Raw genomic sequence first — 22533 nt, forward strand, 5'->3', positions numbered from 1 at the left:
ATATCATGTTCAAGGAATAACAATCTATCAAGATGACCAAGTGATCTGTGACAGGAAATCCAAACTATCACTGGGATAATGTCATGTACTTTACAATTCAGTGACTTCATTGGAGGGTAGCATAATTGTGCAGAAATTGGCTATTAACTGGCACCAGCTGTAAGGAAATTCTGTTTTGCCTTCCAACAGCATGGCATTGCCTCTCAATCATTGAAACCCATCATTTTTGCAGAGATTTAATAGTGCTTCATTTGGACTCTGTGGCCATTGTAATTACAACCTCCTTGGAGGATTTGGCACCTTGGTTATAAAGCTCCGTACCTACATCAGACAGGCATCATGCAGTCATCATGTTGTGCTAAACAAGCAGTCGACACCATCTTGAATATAGGCCTTCAATAACCCTCAATATTTTGTTTATCTGCTATAAAGTTGGAACTGATTATGATGACTTTCACTTAGATCTGTAAAAATGCTGTATGCTCTGGTTCAGTAGTACAAAATATGGCTTCTTCACTCTTTTGATGTTCAATGAACATAAACGTGATTGGTGGTAATGATGCGAGTGGCGGGACAAACAACCAATAAAAGATTCTTCACTCAGGCAACCCCCCCCCACCCCACCCCACCCCACCTCAAACGCTTCCTTGTCTGTGAACAACTAGAGTTGATCAAACTTGTCGTCAAGACGGTGTCGGTCCGCCGGAGAAGTGGGGCAGTCCTCGGACTTTTTGTATATTTCTCCCGCGTATTATTGTTTCAACGATCCACAACCGAACCGGTAAACCTCTCTTGGATTCTTCCTCTAGTATGCAACATTGTTATCCGGTTTGAACATCGGCATTTTTATTGATAATATCAGAAATAGATTGTCAGTCATTGAGCACATTTTCATGTGGTTGGTTGGAATAGCTTCACTTTTGTGTGTGAGACTGACTGGGAAGCATGTGTCATTAACAAAGGCTGGATTTCCTCTTAAATTGTCGTCAACTTTTACAATATTCGGGTCATTGCCCTTTGTTTATTGCCTATGTTTACTGTTAAAACTTTTATGTAATAAGTATTTCTGGCCTTCTTTTTCCCTCATTTCTTTTGAAAGTCAGAGGACCGATCAAGAGAAGACGAAGATAAAGAAAGATGCCGCTTCTCCACAGAAAGCCTTTCGTCAGACAGAAGCCCCCAGCGGACCTAAAACCAGATGAAGAAGTATTCCTTTGCAAAGTCACACATGAAATCTTCAGGACTTATGAGTACGTGAAGTCCAAACAAATAACTTAATTACAATGTCAGAATCATTATAGAAAATCACTATCAAATATTGTCTCAACTCGAGTGAGAAAAGTTAAACCGAAGTGACAGCAAACGTTACTTAGCTAAAATCAACTGCAATGTTGGAAGACCGACAAAATACTTACTATTATAAACTAGTTTGAATATCTTTAATGTATTGTCTGACTGGCACCTACTTAACTAGCCATCAGATGAAATGGGTCAAAACTGCAATTTATATCCAGTTCAGTTGTCATTGTTGTTTGTTAGGCGTAACGTTAGCTAGCTAACTAAATCATTGCTAACTAGCTAGCCAAGCGGCTACTAGTGTTGAAGCGAGTAGCTAACGTTACCTCTACCAGCCGAGCTAACCAAGTATTTAGTTGGGCCTGCTAGCCAGCTAGAAGCTAGCGCTGCAAACTATTCAACTTGAGGTGACTTTAATTTGAGTTATGGTTGTTATTGCCACCATGTAATGTAATATCTGTCGAATAACATGTTGATGTAGTTAACTTTCAACAAGATTGGTTATGGGACGGTTTTCTGCTCACATAAGTCGAAGGATGAGGGCAGATCTGCTCCTCGCAACTTTTATGTCTCAGTTAGCGTGAGAAACGTGGTCGGGGCTATTGTTGTGTGATTGTTTATTGTTGCTAGCTAACTAGTAATCAAAAATGCTAACTGTGTTATGTAGTTGATAGTGAATATTTTTTGGGGCAAATTGTTACCCATAGACAACGACACATTTTTGACTTACCAACGAATAACAAACTCTGACAAAAAAAAGTAAACAATGGCAGCCAGATCCATATATTCCAGACAAACCACAAGTTGGCCATGGTATGTTTTTATTGCAAATTTAGTACAGTGATGGACAACTTAGTTTTGTTTATTATTTAAAAACTATTTAGAAGATGGACTATTTTATGTTTGTGTTTTTTTTAAATTATTTGTGAGGTATGGTTTCTTTGGAATTGTATTTACTCGTTACAGATTTATCAACATGACTAAAACTTCAGGACCGAGGTTTTTCAAGATCCTGTCTATGTGCAGAGACCTTGGAAAAGCCTCAAGTTTACAGTATACAGAGATAAGCAAGGCATAAATTGTATGCAGCAATGTTTTCAACAGTGATCTGGGGAGCATGGGTTTTCCTGGCCTCCTGTGATTGTGTGGGCAACAATATTTAGCCTCTATCCAGAAAACGTGCAAAATTGGTGAACACTTTCATTTCATGCTGTCACACATTAGGGCCCTGGTTGAAAGTAGTACACCAGTGGAGGCTGGTTGGAGGAGCTATAGGAGGACAGGCTCATTGTAATGGCTGGAATGGTATTACAATGAGCCTGTCCTCCTATAGCTCCTCTACAGTAGTACACATTAGGGAATATGCAATGACCTGAACCACCCTGTCTCCCCACAGTGAGTTCTTTGAGAGGACCATCTTGTGCAACAGCCTAGTGTGGAGCTGTGCGGTGACAGGCAAACCTGGCCTGACCTACCTGGAAGCACTGGAGAGTGAGAAGAGGGGCCGTCGTAGCCTGCAGAGCTTCCCCTCAGCCCTGGTGGTCCCCTTACTGCACCTCACAGCCCTCACATACCGTACCCGGCTCCACGAGATCTGTGATGATGTGTATTCTTATGCCAGGGAGAGGTTTTTTCCTGGGGAGATCGTGGATGTTGTGAACCGCTCCGGTACCAGGTAAAGTGTTGATTTATCCATATGACCTCACCTAGCATCATCAGCTTTACTTTACTGTACTCTGGGTGTTCTTAGTCACACCAGTGTCAGGTAGTGATTTTATCCCTATGATGATCTCACCTACCCTCATCACAAGTGTTGTTGGTTTTATCCATATGACCTCACCTAGCATCTTCAGTTTTACTTTATTTTACATATATGACCTCATCCAGTGTCATCAGTTTCACTTTTCACCATTTGGTTTTAAATCTTCTTCCTGAAAGAGTTCAATGCCTTTTACTGTCTCTCCTTATGAGCCACTGATGGTTTCCCTATTTAGCCGAAGGAAAATTCACTAAATGTTTTATGTTCGCTAGCATTACCTCTGTGACAGTAGATTCCAGCTCTTTGACAGTGGAATCATGTGCTCTGTAGTAAACCGATACATTGTTTTGTCAACATGGTTGAGTTGGCGTGAGCTGTTTGGAGATGGGCACCAGAGGAGAACTGATGACTGGGTGTGGTCCAATGACTTCTGTGTCCCTCCGTCATATCTGCCAGCTTTGTCTGTACAATACACACAGGTCATGCTTATTTAGCAAGACTCCCAAAACTCTAACCATTAACCCTCATACCACCAGTCTGTAATCCTTTGGCTCTTAGGTTATAGAATCTACTGAACATATGGATTAAATCACTATAAAGGGCCCTCTTCTGTATTCTGAGAGGAGATCAGTCAGCCATCATGAGCTGACCTTGCTGTTTGGAGATAACACAACAGTAGTGAGTGGGTGGAGCTAAGGCGAGTGCTGTGGTTGGCTAAGCCAGCACAAGGAGTTGTCCCAGACATCACCTCATCACGGCTTGGTGGTAGGCAGCGCAGAGGCAGCCAGCCAGACAAGAAGAAACATGGACCCACAGCAGGGGAGGAGGGAGGGAGAAGGCATAGGGGAAGCAGGCGCATGCAGGGACAATTGCCATGTGGCTTCTGGCTGGGCTGGGCTCTGAGGGATTTACTCAGCCAACATGCTCTTGTCAGTTCTTTCTGACTTGAGTGCTTAGCCTGATGTGCGTAAGTTAAATGCCTGTAAGCAGGTTCAGTGTTTCTGGCCTAGTATTTTGATTAGGTATTAGTGAGGGCATGTCTCAAGTTACAAATACTCTTGTTAAAGTCTGGGCATCTACCAATGACTATTATTTCAATTCTAATACCATGATTATTGTTACAAGTACAGTTACTAATAGTTACTACACTTATTTCATTCAAGATTGGATGTGAGGTTTTTTTAGAGCCCGACCGATAACTCGGTTGACAGATTTATTATCGGCCAATAATAAAGCTAACAGAAATATTTGTATCGGGCTTTATTCCACCGGTAAAGCACCAATATTATGTACATAGAATGAACAAATACGTGTGCTAATTTGTCATTTTTAGAAATGTTCAATGGTTGCCTGAAGAGGGCGCTCAACGAGCTCCTCATTGAACATCATTCTTTCTGTAAGTCACAACGTGAGAGTCAGAGAGTGGGCATAGTGAGTTGACTGTGAGCAGCTTGCCAGCGACAGTATACTTGAATAAGTAAGTCATCAAAAGTACTGTCAAGCAAGCAGCCCTGTCCTCAACGCATGCTCACTTGGTTAACGTTAGCAGGCTAGCTAACCAGCAATGTAGTTAGGCTCTATTTAGCCAGCAAGGTAGTTAGCGTAGCTAGCTAGCAAGCAATCTGTGCTACTTATGTGTGACCCTGGACTGGCCAAAGTCTACACTGACTCATCCTTCATACAAACAATAGGCCCAGACAGTAACAGTATAATGCTAGTGGGCTTATTTAGTTGACGCAGATATTACCGTTCGGGCCATTGTGTTTTATTCATGATGAGAAGATTAGCTAAATTGGAAAGTGTGACTAAAACCAGTGCGGCAAGCATTTAACTTTAATGTTTTGTCATCGGTGCATGCCATTTGCAGTTGAAATGTATACCCAATACATTTTGTATTGAGTAAGTGTAATTTACATTATGGTTTAAGTAAGAACATTTTCGTAATTAACAGCTAGCGTGTTCTTGTCATAGCAGACAGTACATTGTGATCACAAGTCAGAGATAGAGAGAAGAGATGGAAATCCCATTGGGAAATTAAGGACCGTGTAATGCCGCACACAGCAGACGGTCGACCAATCGCGTTCACGTTGTCATGTTGCGTCATGCGGTTGCTACGGTAATCGTCATGCAATCTCTTCTCAAAGTCATGGTATGAGTCGAAACCTGCTCATTTTCCTCTGTCGCGATTCCAGAGCTATACAATATGACAGAACAAGCTAATTATCTGACATTTCTGAAAATATTTGTAATGTTGTACTTGTTAACGAAATTCATGGTAATGTTGTGTTTTTGAGCTAGCGCCCCATTGACGCCCATACACTCCATGAAGAAGAGCTCTCCTTGTCAGAGTCGCCCAGAATGCGCTGCGTGGTCCATTGACGATGCATTGGAAACGTACACAATGGGTGTTAATACGATTCCAATGACGTTTCCCATCTCCTCAAAAGTATCTCTGAACAACCTCTCCTTGCGAGATTACTATAGTGTTTCTATGGTACCCTAGTGGTTAGAGTGTTGGTCCAGTAACCGAAAGGTTGCGAGGTCGAATCCCCGAGCTGACAAGGTAAAAATCTGTCGTTCTGCCCCTGAACAAGGCAGTTAACCCATTGTTCCTAGGCCGTCATTGTAAATAATAATTTGTTCTTAATTGACTTGCCTAGTTAAATAAAGGTGTAAAAAATATATATATATACTCCACACTGCCCTTTCCCACCTGGACAAAAGGAACACCTATGTGAGAATGCTATTCATTGACTACAGCTCAGCGTTCAACACCATAGTGCCCTCAAAGCTCATCACTAAGCTAAGGACCCTGAGACCTAACACCTCCCAATGCAACTGGATCCTGGACTTCCTGACGGGCCGCCCCCAGGTGGTAAGGGTAGGTAACAACACAACCGCCACGCTGATCCTCAACGCAGGGGCCCCTCAGGGGTGCGTGATCAGTCCCCTGCTGTACTCCCTGTTCACTCATGACTGCACGACTCCAACACCATCATTCATTTTGCAGATTTCACAATTGGTAGTCCTGATCACCAACAATGACGAGACTGCCTATAGGGAGGTCAGAGACCTGGCCGTGTGGTGCCAGGACAACAACCTCTCCCTCAATGTGATCAAGACAAAGGAGGTGATTGTGGACTAAAGGAAAAAGAGGACCGAGTACGCCTCATTCTCATCGACGGGGCTGCAGTGGAGTAGGTTGAGAGCTTCAAGTTCCTTGGTGTCGACATCACCAACAAACTAACATGGTCCAAGCACACCAAGACAGTTGTGAAGAGGCCCCGACGACAACACCTTTTCCCCCTCAGGAGACTGAAAAGATTTGGCATGGGTCCTCAGATCCTCAAAGTTCTACAGCTGCACCATCGAGAGCATCCTGACTGGTTGCATCGCTGCCTGGTATGGCAACTGCTCGGCCTCTGTCTGCAAGGCACTACAGAAGGTAGTGCGAACGGCCCGGTACATCACTGGGGCCAAGCTTCCTGCCATCCAGGTCCTCTATACCAGGCGGTGTCAGAGGAAGGCCCTAAAAGTTGTCGAAGACACTAGCCGCCCCAGACAGTGTTCTCTCTGCTACCGCGCGGCAAGCGCTACCGTAGCACCAAGTCTAGGTCCGAGAGGCTTCTAAACAGCTTCTACCCCCAAGCATAAGACTCCTGAACATCTAGTCAAATGGCTACCCAGACTATTTGCATTGCCCCTCACCCCCTCTTTACACCACTGCTTCTCTCTGTTTTAATCTATGCATAGTCACTGCAATAACTACCTACATGTACATACTACCTCAATTAACCGGTGCCCCCTCACATTGACTGTATCGGTACCCCCACTGTATATATTTTTTAAAACTGCATTGTTGGTTAGGGGCTTGTAAGTAAGCATTTCACTGTTGTATTTGGCGCATGTGACTAATACATTTTTATTTGAGGCTGTAATAGCTGTCAAAGGTTCTTCAACGAAGTACTGAGTAAAGGGTCTGAATATTTTTGTGTTATATTTTGAATATATGTTAAATTCAAAACAGGTTTTGCTTTGTCATTGTGGGGTGTTGTGTATAGATTGGAGGGGAACTATCTATCTTATAATTAGACTAATGTAAATAAAATAAAAAAAGTGGAAAAGTCTGGGTCTGATATGTGCTGTATATCGGTAATCAGTGACTTTTGCCTCCTCAAAAGCTGGTATCGGACCCAAAATTCCCATATTGGTTCGGCTCTACTGTTTTTCATTCCATAAAATGTGTTTGGGATCTTTCCTACAGGCAGCCGTGTGAAATCCTGGATGTACAGTCTCCCCACCATTCCAACAAGCCGGTCAATGGGCACGCCAAACTTCAGATGGACGGGGACTCCATAGTCATCAGTGACAGTGACGAGGATATCCCCAAATCAAAGGCCAATGGGTCAGTCCGTAAGATTCGCAATTCAAAGCTGCCTCTGAAATGTCACCCTATTCCCTATATAGTGCACTACTTCTGACCAGAGACCTCCGACCCTGGTCAAAAGTAGTGCACTATGTAGGGATTAGGGTGCCATTGCGAATGCACAGTCTTTATCTATGTCCATTTTGGCTTTGATTAAAAACCTTTTTTGACTCTTCTCCCCTTATGTCTAAAGGAAGAAGAAGAAATCTGTCAACCCTTCTGTGTTCAAGTACAAAGTGCAGCCCATCAATGAAGGCAGTGAGGCCATATTCACAAAGGCTGGTCAGATGAGGTGAGTCGTGAGACTATTAACTACGTCCACTGACTGACCGACCATGCACTGTTACTATTGTGGTACACTTCACAATACATTTGCCTTCCTGCTAAGCAGCTTATATTGTTAATCGACAGTCAATCCCCTCGTTCTTTTTAAATATAACTAAGCGTTATACCTTCTCTCTTTCGCACTTATTTTAGCCGTAAGAAGAACACGTTTTCACGGGACAGATTAAAGTTGCTGCTCAAACAGCACTGTGAACCACAGAATGGAGTCATCATGCTCAAGGTATGATTTAACGCTGGAGTTTTAATGGAATGTCAGTTGGTGTTCCTTTTTTAAGCAAAAACCATTTAAAACGTGGAGAACAGGATTGTCTTGTGTCACATTCATTTGAATCCAGTAACTGTCATTTTTTTGTGATTCACACTTAGGCATCGACTGTTTCTAAGTACAAGTTGGCAGAACAGCACTTCTCCCAGTTCTTCCCTGACGAGCCCCCTGTGTTTGTCTTTAGTCCCCCTCCTAAAGGGCGGGGCAAACCCAAGAATGTTTCTTCTCCTAGAGAGGTGAGGATTGGCAATGTCTTCATCCCAAATGGCCCTATGGGCGGGCCTTGGTCAAAAGTTCTGCACTATATAGGGAATAGGGTGCCATTTGGTACACATGCCATATGTGGACCTGTTGTCAAGCATTACTCAGTGAAGATATAACCATTTTATTACATTGTAATGATAACTGTTATAATTTTTGGACTTGTCCAGTGGACTTGTTAGTAAAGACCTCTATGAATTGTAAATCGTCTCAAGACTCAATAGCATTTTCATAATTTCCTTTAGATGGAATGCAACTTACTGAAAGCAGCAGAGAAGCTTCGTCTGATGCAGCAGAAAGAGGAGATGATGGCTACGGGTGAGTCCAGTATATTATAGTAGATAATAGTTAGCATGTAAGTGCAAAAACTGGTGCACTGTTGTCATGTAAGTTCTAATGAGACCGTCCCAAGATATGTATGAATGATCCCACAATTTGGCTGCCATGCACACAGTGCATTCAGACCCCTTGACTTTTTCCACATTTTGTTACGTTACAGCTTTATTCTAAAATGTATATAAAAAATAAAAAAAATCCCTCATCAATCTACTCACAATAACCCATAATGACAAAGCGAAGACAGGTTTTTAGACATTTTTGGTAATGTATTTAATATATATATTTAAAAAAAAAATGTATTTATATAAGTATTCAGACCCTTTGCTATGAGACTCAAACTTGAGCTCAGTTGCACGCTGTTTCTATTGATCATCATTGAGATGTTTCTACAACTTGGTTGGAATCCACCTGTGGTAAATTCAATTGATTCGACATGATATGGAAAGGCACACCTGTGTTTTTAAGATCCCACAGTTGACAGTGCATGGCAAAGCACAACCAAGCCACGAGGTCGAAAGAATTGTCCATAGAGCTCCGAGACAGGATTGTGTCGAGGCACAGATCTGGGGAAGGGTACCAAAACATTTATGCAGCATTGAAGGTCCCCAAGAACAGTGGCCTCCATTTTTCTTAAATGGAAGAAGTTTGGAACCACCAAGACTCTTTCTAGAGCTGGCTGCCCAGTCAAACTCAGCAATCGGGGAGAAGGTCCTTGGTCAGGGAGTTGAACCTGATGGTCACTCTGACAGAGCTCCAGTGTTCCTCTGTGGAGATGGGAGAACCTTCCAGAAGGACAACCATCTCTACAGCACTCCACCAATTAGATCTTTATGGTAGAGTGGCCAAACAGAAGCCACTCATTAAAAGGCACATGACAGCCTGCTTGGAGTTTACTGAAAGGTACCTAAAGGACTCTGACAATGAGAAACAATATTCTCTGGTCTGATGAAACCAAGATTGAAGTATTTTGCCTCAATGCCAAGCGTCACATCTGGAGGTAACCTGGCACCATCCCTACGGTTAAGCATTGTGTTGGTAGCTTCATGCTGTGGGGATGTTTTTCAGCGGCAGGGACTAGGAAACTAGTCAGGATCGAGGGAAAGATAAATGGAGCAAATTTCAGAGGTCCTTGATGAAAACCTGCTCGAGAGCACTCAGGACATCAGACTGGGGTGAAGATTCACCTTCCAACAGGACAACGACCCTAAGCACACAGCCAAGACAACGCAGGAGTGGCTTCGGGACAAGTCTCTGAATGTCCTTGAGTGGCCCAGCCAGAGCCTGGACTTGAACATCTCTGGAGTGATCTGAAAATAGCTGTGCAGCAACACTCCCCGTACAACCTGACAGAGCTTGAGAGGATCTGCAGAGAAGAATGGGAGACACTCCCCAAATACATGTTTGTAGCGTCATACCAAAGACTTGAGGCTGTAATCGCTGTCAAAGGTGCTTCAACAAAGTACTGAGTAAAGGGTCTGAATACTTATGTAAATGTGATATTTCCGTTTATTTTTTTATACATTTACAAAAACATCTAAACCTGTTTTTGCTTTGTCATTTTTGGGTGTTGTGTGTAGCTTGATTAGGGGGGAAAACCGATTTAATCTGTTTTAGAATAAGGCTAATGTAACAATGTCAAGGGTTCTGAATACTTTCCGAATGCGCTGTGTATCTATATATCCAGAATTGTCCAGAACCGTCACATTAAATCACTATGTTTTAGTTACCACAATATCTATTTTGTTCAGCACATGAAAAGGCCAAGCTGAAGAGGGAGAAAGAAGATAATCTGGAAGCCAAAAAGAAAGAGAAGGAGGACAAAGAAAAGAAGAGAGAAGAGATGAAGAAGATATTTGAAGAGGAGAAGCAGAGGAGGAAAGTGGAGAAGGAAAAAGTGAGTTGATATGAGGAACTTGTTTTTTTTATCAATTTCATTGTTTAATTTACATTTGCTTTGCACACCATACATTTACATTTAAGTCATTTAGCAGACGCTCTTATCCAGAGCGACTTACAAATTGGTGCATTCACCTTATGATATCCAGTGGAACAACCACTTTACAATACAACTTCTCATTTTACTTAATATAGATTATACTGTTTATCATTATACTGTATTGCAGGAGAGGGAGAAGCTGAAGGAGGAAAAGAAGCAATATGCAGAGCGACTGAAGATATGGAGCAAACCCAGAGAAGACTTGGAGTGTGAGGACCTGAAGGTGAGCAGCCCCAGAACTATCATCCTCCATAGTTGAAACATGTTTACTTTTTCTATTTAATACAATAAAGTTTTGTTTTCCTGGGCCCAGAGCTGTTTGTGCTGTGTATCCAGTTCATATGGTCAGTATGAGTTAGCTATACAGCAAAAAACGCACCTGGGACCAATGTTCCCTCAATTTTTCGGCACTGAGCAAATTTCAGCTCTGCTGAGCGCAAACTCAGAATTTTGTGCAACTTCCAGCGCGCCGTTACTGTGAACACTGAGGCTCTACCCGCTTTAAGTTAGTTTCAGACAGTGGTCAAGTAGGCTACTGTGGCAATTTGATCGTAATGTAGACCTACCAGAGTGGCCTACCTTCAAAAACAATGGAGAAAATGCATCCCATAACATTTTAACATGGAAATAGCTGTTCTATCAGTCAGCTTACAGTAGCAGCCAATGTGTGGTGTTCAATGTAGGCCTACATTCCATGAGACTTTTGAACAAAACATGCAGGGCTTGACCTGCTTATCCACTTGTCCTTCAGACAAGCAGGTGACAATGTTTTATGTAAGAAACTACTTTACAAAATACAATGCATTATTACAGAGAATCAGACTAATTATGCTACCCTTTGCATATTGGTCACTTGGCTTATTCAAGCCTGTCTCAAAATACAATACTGCCCCTTTAAGACAAAAAGCTCTTTACCTGACTCGCTTTTCCAAGACTGCTAGAAATGTACATATTTTGTGCTCTTGTAGGAAGCAATCACTCCCCCCATTGCTGACTACAACAGATATATAACTGGGCTAAGAAGTCACTAACTAGCAAAGGATATGAACAAATGTGCACATGTGACTACTCTCGCTTTGATCTCAAACCAAGCGCATCTACTGACCACTCATGCTTTAAACACAGTCCAGTTGAAATTGCTTGTTAGAATCCTATGGGTTAGTAGCTTCATCCCCGTAGCACGCGCACACACACACAAACACCAATTGATTAATGGACTGCTGAATGTACACTACCGTTCAAAGGTTTGGGGTCACTTAGAAATGTCCTTGTTTTTGAAAGGAAAACACTTTTTATTTTCATTTACAATAACATCATTGATCAGACTTACAGTGTAGACATTGTTAATGTTGTAAATGACTATTGTAGCTGGAAACAGCTGATTTCAAATGGAATATCTACATAGGCGTACAGAGGCCCATTATCAGTAACCATCACTCCCTTGTTCCAAAGGCACGTTGTGTTAGCTAATATGTTTATTGTTTTAAAAGGCTAGAAAACCCTTGTTGAAAAGTTAAACTGTTGTTCTGATTTTAAAGAAGCAATAAAACTGACCTTCTTTAGACTAGTTGAGTATCTGGAGCATCAGCATTTGTGGGTTCGATTTCAGGCTCAAAATGAACAGAAACAACTACCTTCTGAAATTCGTCAGTCTATTCTTGTTCTGTGAAATGAAGGCTATTCCATGCGAGAAATTGTCAAGAAACTGAAGATCTTGTACACCGCTGTGTACTACTCCCTTCACAGAACAGCTCAAACTGGCTCTAACCAGAATAGAAAGAGGAGTGGGAGGCCCCAGTGCACAACTGAGGAAGAGGACAAGTTCATTAGTGTCTAGTTTGAGAAAACAGACGCCTCACAAGTCCTCAACTGGCAGCTTCATTAAATAATACCCGCAAAACACCATTCTCAACATCAACAGTGAAGAGGCCACTCTGGGATGCTGGCCTTCTAGGCAGAGTTCCTCTGTCCAGTGTCTGTGTTATTTTGCCCATCTTAATCTTTTCTTTTTGTTGGCCAGTCTGAGATATGGCTTTTTCTTTGCAACTCTGCCTAGAAGGCCAGCATCCTGGAGTCATCTCTTCACTGAGAGGTCTGGCTGTAATGAAGAGATTCTCAGCTCTTTTTTTTCTCTTCTCTGCTCCAAAAAGCAATTGCTGCAGGCTCTAGTTTTGTCTAATCTTGATTATTGTCCAGGCGTGTGGTCCAGTGCTGCATGGAAAGACTTAGTTAAGCTGCAGCTGGCCCAGAATAGAGCGGCACGTTTTGCTCTTCATTGTAATCTGAGGGCTGATTATAAATACCTGGTTTCAAGAAACAGATAAAGCAACACCTGTTTTGTGTTGACCCCAGGAAGAGTAGCTGCTGCTTTTGCAACGGCTAATGGGGATCCTAATAAAATACCAATACCAAATGGCAATAGTCTATTTGCATATAGGCCTACTACAGCTCTGATTGGTTATGCCGCACCGGTCTGTGTAGAGTACAGGCTGAGTCTTGCATGTCATTGCAATAGAATCCTACTCTGACTCGTTCTGCCTACAATAATGTCTTGCGCAGTTAGTTTTGCATACTAAGTACTGTACGTTGCATAAAAAGTGGCTAATATTGCACCGATTCAATCACAATTCCCACAGTAAAGAGACTGAGTTTTCCCCGTTAGTTAACATTGTCAATCTCGTGCTTTTCTGAGCGGGATGATATTTATTCTGCATGGCAGTCCCGGGGAGCTACGCGCACGCACACTGCTTAGAGGGAACATTTTCTGGGGCCATGCTAGTTTTTAGGGGGTTGGGACACATTGTCCTAAATGTTATCTCTAAATTGGTATATAGGATTGACTGAATGGTATAACCATTATTGTTAAATGACTTGTTCTCAATGAATTACTAGTTAAGTAAAGAATATTTAGGCTTCTGACTCACTCTCCTTTATGGCTTCATGTCCAGAATCTCCCAGCCCCAGTCCCAGTGAAGACCCGTCTGCATGCAGAGCTATTTGGAGACGCCCTCATGGTACTGGAATTCCTCAAAGCTTTCGGAGAGCTCTTTGACCTGAAGGATGAGTTTCCAGAAGGCATCACACTCGGTGAGAAACACTGGCAAAACGTTGTATTTTTACAATCACTGGTCCTGCACCTTTTAGTTTTATCACCCATGTTTGCTTTTTGAGTATAGTTTGTCATTGCTTGTGTGAAAGTACGCTGGTACAGCGACCGTCTGGTTGTGTGTGTTTGCGTGTGTGAAGAGTTTTCTGACTGTGGGGCCCTTGTCTCTGTGTTCCAGAGGTGCTGGAGGAGGCCCTGGTAGGGTCGGACCCTGAGGGGCCGCTGTGTGAGCTGCTCTTCTTCTTCCTGTCGGCCATATTCCAGGCCCTGGCTGAGGAGCAGGAGGAGGTGGCCCGCGACCAGGTGGCGGAGGCGGACGCCAAAGGTAGGGATAGAGACGGGCCTCGACAACGCTTGTTTAGTATCAACTAGTAAACCCATTGTGATTGGTCACCAAAAAGACTTTGGATGTTATCAATAGTGACATTTCATCCAGGATGTAGGATTGACTGACATTTAGCATCATGGTGAAATCTTAGTTTTCATTGAGGTAAATCATCTTCCTTTTTGGCAGATCTAAGTGAGGCCCTGGATGATGATGCGGACCCCACCCAGTCAGCCATCAGTGCTGTGGCTTCTCTGGCTGCTGCCTGGCCTCAGCTGCACCAAGGTGAGAGAAGGACAACAGTCTTTAATATAGTCAATGTTCATATACAACTATTTGTGCATTTGTTTCTTTTGTACTGAGAGCCGGACTCTACTGCAGTGGCTCCCAAACTGGGGCGTGCTCCCTGGGGGGGGGGGGGGGGGACTGTCTGGCTTCAAACTTACTCTTGAAAGTTGTAATAGTAGAATGCAGAAGGTGCAATTTCTCAGTTGGGTTGTGTATCAGTTCCTCTTGTCTTAGAGCTATTTATAACTTGTCAGAAATGTCCAGATCAACTAGCCCATGTCAGCTACCGTTTTAGAATTTTATGTATTGCATGAAAATAAGCTTAATAAGAAAAAATTCTCTCCACCAACAACAGTTTGTTATGAAACGTGTTTATGCCCATAGAAATAGACGTGGCGCGCGCAGGATGTTTCCCAATGCTGTGAGGGGGGGGGGGCCGAGTGATAAAGTTTGGGAACCCCTGCTCTACTGCACATGACTCGGTTTCCATAGGATGCAGTCTTTAACTACATACAGTAGTATAAACAATAACTATACAGTACATGACTCTGTTGGTGTCTGTAGGCTGCAGTCTGAAGCAGTTGGACCTGGACAGCTGTACTCTGTCCGAGATACTGAGGCTGCACATCCTGGCATCGGGGGCCGACTGTAACTCCGCAAACTCCAAGTTCCGCTACCAGAAACAGGGAGGCTTCGGCTCTACAGACGACCCCTGTGTTGAGCTGAGACTGGCCAACCCGGCTCTGATCAAGAGGCTTTCCTGCACTGCTGTCTATGACCTGCTGCCAGGTGAGACTGAGAGACACACACCGATTGAAGCCAAATGACTTGGGGTAACACTGGAGTGATCGTACAGGATTAACGCCTTGAGTGTAGCATGAGTTTAATGGATCTGTGGTGTTCTGTCCCAGGTGAGAAGCTGAAGATCCTCCATGCGTTGTGTGGTAAGCTGCTGACGCTGGTGTCTACCAGGGACTTCATAGAGGACAGTGCTGACGAGCAGAGACAGGCCAAGCAGGAGCTCAGGGAACTGAAGGCTGAGCAGCACCGCAGAGAGAGGGAGGAGGCTGCCTTCAGAGTCCGCAAGAGGAAGGAGGAGAAGTTGAAAGAACAGGAGATGAAACTGAAAGAGCTGAAAGAGAAACATGAGAAGCTGATGGAAGACGAAGGAAGAAATGGCTACATGAAGACTGAAGAGATGAACACCAGCACCGAGAGCCATGGGGAAGAGAAGACCGAGGATGAAGAGGAGCAGACAACCAACAGCAAGACTAAGAAGCGTAAGTAATAGCCTTCAGTCCTCTAAGGCTTTCACGTAGTGTGACTCGATCAATTGTTGTGGTGAACAGTAAACTGAATGCAAATGTTTTGGAACTGGAATGTTCAACATAGTTCTATGGTCCAGGTCTGTATGCGGTTAACTATTTTCCCCTCTGGTTAGTCTCATTATTGCCATTCTAACATAGACATTTGATTTCACCCATAGAGAAAGAGTGCAATCCCAAGGAGAAGCAGCCTAAAGACGAGCCTAAAGAGGTGAGCCCAGGCCTGAGCCCAGAGGAGCTTGCTCAGCAGCAGCAGAGGGAGAAGGAGCTCCAGGAGAGGATTCAGAAGGCTGCAGCCTGCACCTATATCCTCCCCCTGGGGCGCGACCGCCTCTACCGCCGCTACTGGCTCTTCCCCTCCACACCAGCCCTCTTCGTGGAGGACGACTACTTCGGCTTGACGGAGGACATGCTGGAACCCCAGGAACCGACCCAGGAGCCAGCCGAGGGGATGGAGGTGTCTCTGAACGAGGCCAGAGAACCAGAGGACCTTTCCCAGACAGGCTGTACTCCAGGCCCTGTCTCCAAACCTGTCCTCCCAGCCCCCGTCCAGAGCAGCTCTGCTCCCCCAGTGAACCGTCCTAACCACTGGGCCTTCTACAGCAGTCCCCAGGAGGTGGAAATGCTGATTGAGGCCCTGAACCCACGGGGCCACAGGGAGAGCAGCTTGAAGGAGGCCCTGGTGCAGGAGAAAGAACGTATTGCGCAGCTCCTCGGTACCGCTGCAGCAGCTGATCGCTACCACCGCACAGGTACTGACTACTGCAGTCTACCAGACTATAGAGGAGAGGCCTCTGGCTATAGCAACTTGATCCAAATGGCCAATCTCTTTCTAACATCAACAGGGCTGCGTTTACACAGGCAGCCCAATTTTGATATTTTTTCCCCCTAATGTTTCTTTTGATCAATCAGATCTGCAAAAGATCTGATGTGATTGGTCTAAAGACCAATTAAGCCTTCACACTGTAGGCCTTCATGATCAAATCAGTTTTGTTTTTCAAATCTGTTTTGGAATACCGACTGGCCAAACGGCAAGTTACAAGTGACCAAATCAGACTTGTCTTCAGACCGCAGTCATTGGCTGACATGGCTACGGTAGTTGTCATAGTGATGACAGGTGTGTGTGCAGTGGTGCTTCTGCTTCCTATCCCTCAGGAGTTATGTAGCAAGTTAAAGTGACAATGCTTCCCAGTTGCTTAGAATGTTCAAAATCCTAGTGTAAGAACACTTTTTTAAAGCCTCAAAGGATAAGATGATCCAGCTTTCAAAATTACTCCTTTTAGGCTAGCCACAGCAGTCAAGTAGCTGTTTAGCTTTCTGGCAATTAGTAAGCTAGTTAGCTACCACATGTTCTTCTCATATTGTCAACAGAGTAGCTAGCAAGGCCAGTCGCTTTTCCAGGAATCTTTATATCTGATTTTTAAACCACCTAAGAAGGTGGTTAGAAATGTAGCTTGAAATATCAGATTCTATGTCCTTTTTGGCTGTTCAGACTGAATGAAAAAGAACTGTTTCGAATCGGATATGCAAAAAATTGGGATTTGAGTCACTTCAAACTGCCAATGTGAACAAGGCTTTAGTTGGAAAAATATCAGAATTGGGCTGCCTGTGTAAACACAGCCCAGTTGTCACTGACTCCATGGGGACTCTGGTTCACTGGTTTGTCTCACTGCACTTCAGGAGTGAATGATTGATTGACTGAATGAGTGAGTGATGGTTTTCAATTCAAGTGTTCCTATTGTATGTTTGGTATATTCACTGTTTTGCCTGTATGTTTTTTGTTTGTTTGCAGATATTAAAGCAGAGGCTGCTGGTAGCAAAGTGGTCTCGGCCAGGTCCAAGGCTGCCCCTGCTCTACTAGAAGGCACAGCGGCTCCTGCTGAGAAGTTCATGGGCAACAGGCTGAGAGACCTGCTGCTAGATATAGAGGACCGCATCTACCAGGGTACACTGGGCCAAATCAAGGTTAGGAGTAGTGGTGGCTATTCGGCATGATAAATGTCCAATAGGGTGGGGCAGGGTAGATGTCTGAGGGTGAAAATGTTTGGGGTGTGTGGGGGGTGGGGCAGGTACCTAACTTGGGGTGGCTATTCAGCAGGCTGATGGTCTGGGGGGTGGAAGCTATTGGTCAATCTGTTACTTTTAGCCATGATGTGCCTTTACTGCCGTGTCTGAGTGATGGAAGCGGGGAGAACAGGCTATCACTCGGGTGGCTGAGGTCCCTGATCTTCTTGGCCTTCCTGCGACACCTGGTGTTGTAGGTGTTCTGGAGGGCAGGCAGTGTGCTCCCAATGGTGCGTTCGTCTGAGCATACCACCCTCTGTAGTACCTTGCGGTCAGCGGCGGTGTAGTTGCCGTACCAGGCTGTGATGCAGCCGGACAGTATGGTCCCGATGGCTTTCCTGTAGAACACTGAGGGTTTCTTGGGGACAAGCCCAAACCCTGGTGCCTTCACCAGTGGCCATGTGGTTTGATGCCCGTTGATGAAGATGGGGGCGTGCCCAGCCTGGTTACTCCCCAAGACCACAATCCACTCCTTCTTTTTTTTTGCTGACATTGTGGGAGAGTTTGTTTACCTGTCACCACACCGTCAGTGCATACCTCCTGCCTGTAGTATGTCTATGGAATGTCAGGGCGATAGGTGAATTGGAGAGGGGGGAGTGTGTTGAGGAGGTGATGTAGTCTTTGACTAGCCTCTCGAGGCACTACATGATGACGGAGGTGAGGGCTACGGGTCGTTAATAGTCCTTTTCTTGGGCACGGGGAAGATGGTGGACATCTTGAAGCAGGTGGGGATAACAGCCTGAGATTGAAAATGTTGGAAAACACAACAGCTAGCTGGTCTGCATGTGCTCTGAGAGTGCGGTTAGGGATGCCGTTAGGGCTTGCAGCCTTGCAACGTTTAACAAGCACGTAGTCCTCAGGGGACTCTCCTCGGCAGCTCAGTCGTGAAGCGTGAGGAAAAAGGTGTTTAGCTCGTGCGGTATGGGCGGCTTTGGTATCCGTGACTTCACTGGGTTTCTTTTTGTAGTCCGTGATCATATAAGGCCCTGCCACATACATCAATGCATTTTTTTATGAGTCTGGTGACTGATTCTGCATATTTATTGTTGTTATCCCCATAGGCGACCTGGAACATATTCCATGTGATCAAAACATTCTTGGAGAATGGATTCTGGTTGGTCAGATCAGCGCTGTGCAGACCTGACCACCAGAACTTCCCTCTTGAGTCTTTGTTTGTACTTGGGATGGAGCAAAATTAAGTCATGGACTTGCTTCCATTCAACCACAAGAGCATTACTGAGGTTGGGCATTGATGTTGGGCAATTAGGCCTGGCTCGCAGTCAGTGTTCCAATTCATCCCAAAGATGTTCGATGGAGTTGAGGTCAGGGCTCTGTGCAAGCCAGTCAAGTTCTTCCACACCGATCTCGACAAACCATTTCTGTATGGATCTCGCTTTGGGCACAGGGGCATTGTCATGCTGGAACAGGAAAGGGCCTTCCCCAAACTGTTGCCACAAAATTGGAAGCACAGAGTTGTCTAGAATGTCATTGTATGCTGTAGCATTAAGATTTCCTTTCACTGGAACTAAGGGGCCTAGCCCAAACCATATAAAACAGCCCCAGACCATTATTCCTCTTCCACCAAACTTTACAGTTGGCACTGTATTTGGGCAGGTAGCGTTCTCCTGGCATCCTCCAAACCCATATTTGTCTGTCGGATTGCCAGATGGTGAAGCGTGATTCATCACTCCAGAGAACCCGTTTCCACTGCTCCAGAGTCCAATTGAGGCAAGCTTTACACCACTACAGCAGTCGCTTGGCATTGAGCATGGTGATATTAGGCTTGAGTGCGGCTGCTCTGCCACGGAAACCCATTTCATGAAGCTCCCAACGAACAGTTCTTGTACTGACCTTGCTTCAAGGCAGTTTGGAACTTGGTAGTGAGTGTTGCAACAGATGACAGACAATTCTTATGCATTTCAGAACTTGGCGTTCCCGTTCTGAGTTTGTGTGGCCTACCACTTCGCGGCTGAGCCGTTGTTGCTCCTAGGTGTTTCCACTTCACAATAACAGTACTTCTACGTTCAAAGTTACTGACCTCTTCAGTAAGGCCATTCTACTGCCAATGTTTGTCTATAGAGATTGCATGGCTGTGCTCTATTCTCTACACCTGTAAGCAACTGGTGTGGCCGAAATAACCAAATCCAGTAATTTGAAGGGATGCCCACATACTTTTGTGTATAAACGCAAAACGTGAAGTTGGTCCCATGTTTCATGAGCTGAAATAAAAGATCCCAGAAATGTTGCATACATACAAAAAGCTTATTTCTCTCATTTTGTGGACAAATTTGTTTACATCCCTGTTAGTGAGCATTTCTCCTTTGCCAAGATAATCCATCCACCTGACTGGTGTGGCATATCAAGAAGCTGATGAAACAGCACTATCATTACACAGGTGCACCTTGTGCTGGGGACAATAAAAGGCCACTCTAAAATGTGCAATTTGTCACACAACACAATGCCACAGATGTCGCGAGTTTTGAGGGAGCCTGCCGGAATGTCTACCAGAGCTGTTGCCAGAGTATTGCATGTTAATTTCTCTACCATAAGCCGCCTCAACATCGTTTGAGCGAATTCGGTAGTACGTCCCACCGACCTCACAACTGCAGACCACATGTATGGTGTTGTGTGGGTGAGCTGTTTGCTGATGTCAACGTTGTTAAGAGCGTGCCCCATGGCGGCGGTGGGTAGTGGTAGGGGCATGCATAAGCTACAGACGAACAACAAAATTGCATTTTATCGATGGTAATTTGAATGCACAGAAATACTATGACGAGATCCTGAGGCCCATTTTGTTTTAAGGTATCTGACCAACAGATGCATATCTTTTTTCCCAGTCATGTGAAATCCATAGATTAGAGTAATGAATTTATTTAAATTGACTGATATCTTTATATGAACTGTAACTTTTGTAATTATTGTATGTTGCGTTTATACTTTTGTTGAAGTCCCCCGTAACAATGAATGCTGCCTCCGGGTACGTGGTCTCCAGCTTGTTCAGGGTCCAATGAAGATTTTTTTATATATTTTTGGTGTCTGCGTGGGGCGGAATATACACAGCTGTGGCAATAATCCCTGAGATTACTCTCGGAAGGTAAAAAGGACTAAATTTGATGACCATGTATTCCAAGTCGGGTGAGCAGAAATTCCTGTAGATTTCCCCCGTCACACCACTTGTTATTGGTCATAAAGTAGAGCCCTTCCATCTTTGTTCTTGCTAGAGAGCCCTCTTCCTATCCTCTTGATGAACTGTAAAACCCTCTGTGTACATTTTTATGGTACACTGGCTCTGGTTGGTCAATAGCTCTTTTTCTGATGAATTGCTTTATTTCACATAGTAATAAAGCTGCACCATCGAGGGCATCCTGACCAGTTGCTTCACCGCCTGGTATGGCAACTGCTCGGCATCCGACCGCAAGGCGCTACACATGGTAGGGCGCACGGCCCAGTACATCACTGGGGCCAAGCTTCCTGCCATCCAGGACCCATATACTAGGTGGTGTCAGAGGAAGGCAAAAAAAAATGTCCAGTCACCCAAGTCATAGATCTCTCTGCTACTGCATGGCAAGCGGTACCGAAGCGCCAAGTCTAGGTCCAAAAGGCTTCTTAACAGCTTCTAACCCAAGCCATAAGACTTCTGAACAATTAATGAAATGGCCACCCGGACTATTTACATTGACACCCCCCCACCCCTTGTTTTACACTGCTGCTACTTGCTGTTTATTATCTATCCAAAGTCACTCTAACTACATGTACAAATGACCTCGACTAACCCGTACCCATGCACATTGACTCGGTACTGGTACCTCCTGTATATAGCCTCATTATTGTTACTTTTTATAATTTTTTACTTTATTGGACTGCATTGTTGGTTAAGGGCTTGTAAGTAAGCATTTCCCGGTAAGGTCTACACAAAATTTGATATGAGATGCAGCAAAAAATCAGTTCTTCATTGTTAGTAATGATTAGGTATTTACACGGTATTTGACGACAATGAATGAGCTGTTATGAGGGACTATGAAATGTTTATTTTTATATACAGTGGTAGGCAGAGTTATGAATTGAATCTGAATGCTTTCCAATTTTCCTCCCAAACTTTAAAAATGAACATGTAACTTTCAGGAAATGAAAACATTGGTGACTATTTGATGACATCTCTGGTTGGTCATGTATTGTAGGTGATGGAGAGGAGTGAATGGAGGAAAGCACTGGAGGAAGGACACTATGAACTACTGAGCCCTGAGTTGAAGGAGAATGGTTTTGGGAAAGGAGAGACCGGTGACGTGGAGAAAATGGAAATAAATTTTAACTTGAAAAAAGACGGGTAAATGCTGTACATCCACCACATTATGGTCTGAATTTTGTACTACTGTCTCAAATTGTGCACCAAGAGGTTAGCTAGATATAATTAATGGTTATATTGATGAATTGTCCTTATGTCTGATAAAAAGACAGCTACCATATACTTAAATGAGTTAGATGTTTGTTCATACTAAATATTTTATCTGCAAAGTACACTATACAGTACATTCGGAAAGTATTCAGACCCCTTGACTTTTTACAGTTTTATTCTAAAATGTATTTGTTTTTTCCCATCAATCTACACACAATACCCAATAATGACAAAGCAAAAACTGGTTTAGACATTGCTGACAGGTGTGTAAAATCAAGCACACAGCCATGCAATCTCCATAGACAAACATTGACAGTAGAATGGTCTTACTGAGCTCAATGACTT

The 22533-nt window shown here is 44.0% G+C and overlaps 1 protein-coding gene across 3 annotated transcripts in view; it reads left to right on the top strand.

Moving 5' to 3' along the window:
• Window positions 1-643: 643 nt before the first annotated feature.
• The window catches only part of LOC111968507 (bromodomain adjacent to zinc finger domain protein 1A), a 44386-nt gene continuing 22496 nt past the window's right edge, over window positions 644-22533 (top strand). Inside the window, exons 1-18 of one of the 3 annotated variants that reach the window (XM_023994133.2) lie at window positions 644-781; window positions 1100-1250; window positions 2693-2971; window positions 7320-7460; window positions 7675-7773; window positions 7959-8046; window positions 8193-8327; window positions 8598-8670; window positions 10440-10585; window positions 10815-10910; window positions 13636-13774; window positions 13972-14118; window positions 14308-14403; window positions 14971-15195; window positions 15318-15686; window positions 15893-16483; window positions 17524-17696; window positions 21974-22119. In XM_023994133.2, coding sequence (XP_023849901.1) covers window positions 1138-1250; window positions 2693-2971; window positions 7320-7460; window positions 7675-7773; window positions 7959-8046; window positions 8193-8327; window positions 8598-8670; window positions 10440-10585; window positions 10815-10910; window positions 13636-13774; window positions 13972-14118; window positions 14308-14403; window positions 14971-15195; window positions 15318-15686; window positions 15893-16483; window positions 17524-17696; window positions 21974-22119 — 3056 coding nt within the window. In that variant the 5' untranslated portion in view covers window positions 644-781; window positions 1100-1137. Of the gene's footprint in view, window positions 809-1099; window positions 1251-2692; window positions 2972-7319; window positions 7461-7674; window positions 7774-7958; window positions 8047-8192; window positions 8328-8597; window positions 8671-10439; window positions 10586-10814; window positions 10911-13635; window positions 13775-13971; window positions 14119-14307; window positions 14404-14970; window positions 15196-15317; window positions 15687-15892; window positions 16484-17523; window positions 17697-21973; window positions 22120-22533 lie in introns of all 3 variants that reach the window. The other 2 variants (XM_023994132.2, XM_023994131.2) reach the window with 2 other exon arrangements.

This window comes from Salvelinus sp. IW2-2015, linkage group LG9 (assembly GCF_002910315.2).
Source record: "Salvelinus sp. IW2-2015 linkage group LG9, ASM291031v2, whole genome shotgun sequence".
Classification (NCBI taxonomy): Eukaryota; Metazoa; Chordata; class Actinopteri; order Salmoniformes; family Salmonidae; genus Salvelinus; species Salvelinus sp. IW2-2015.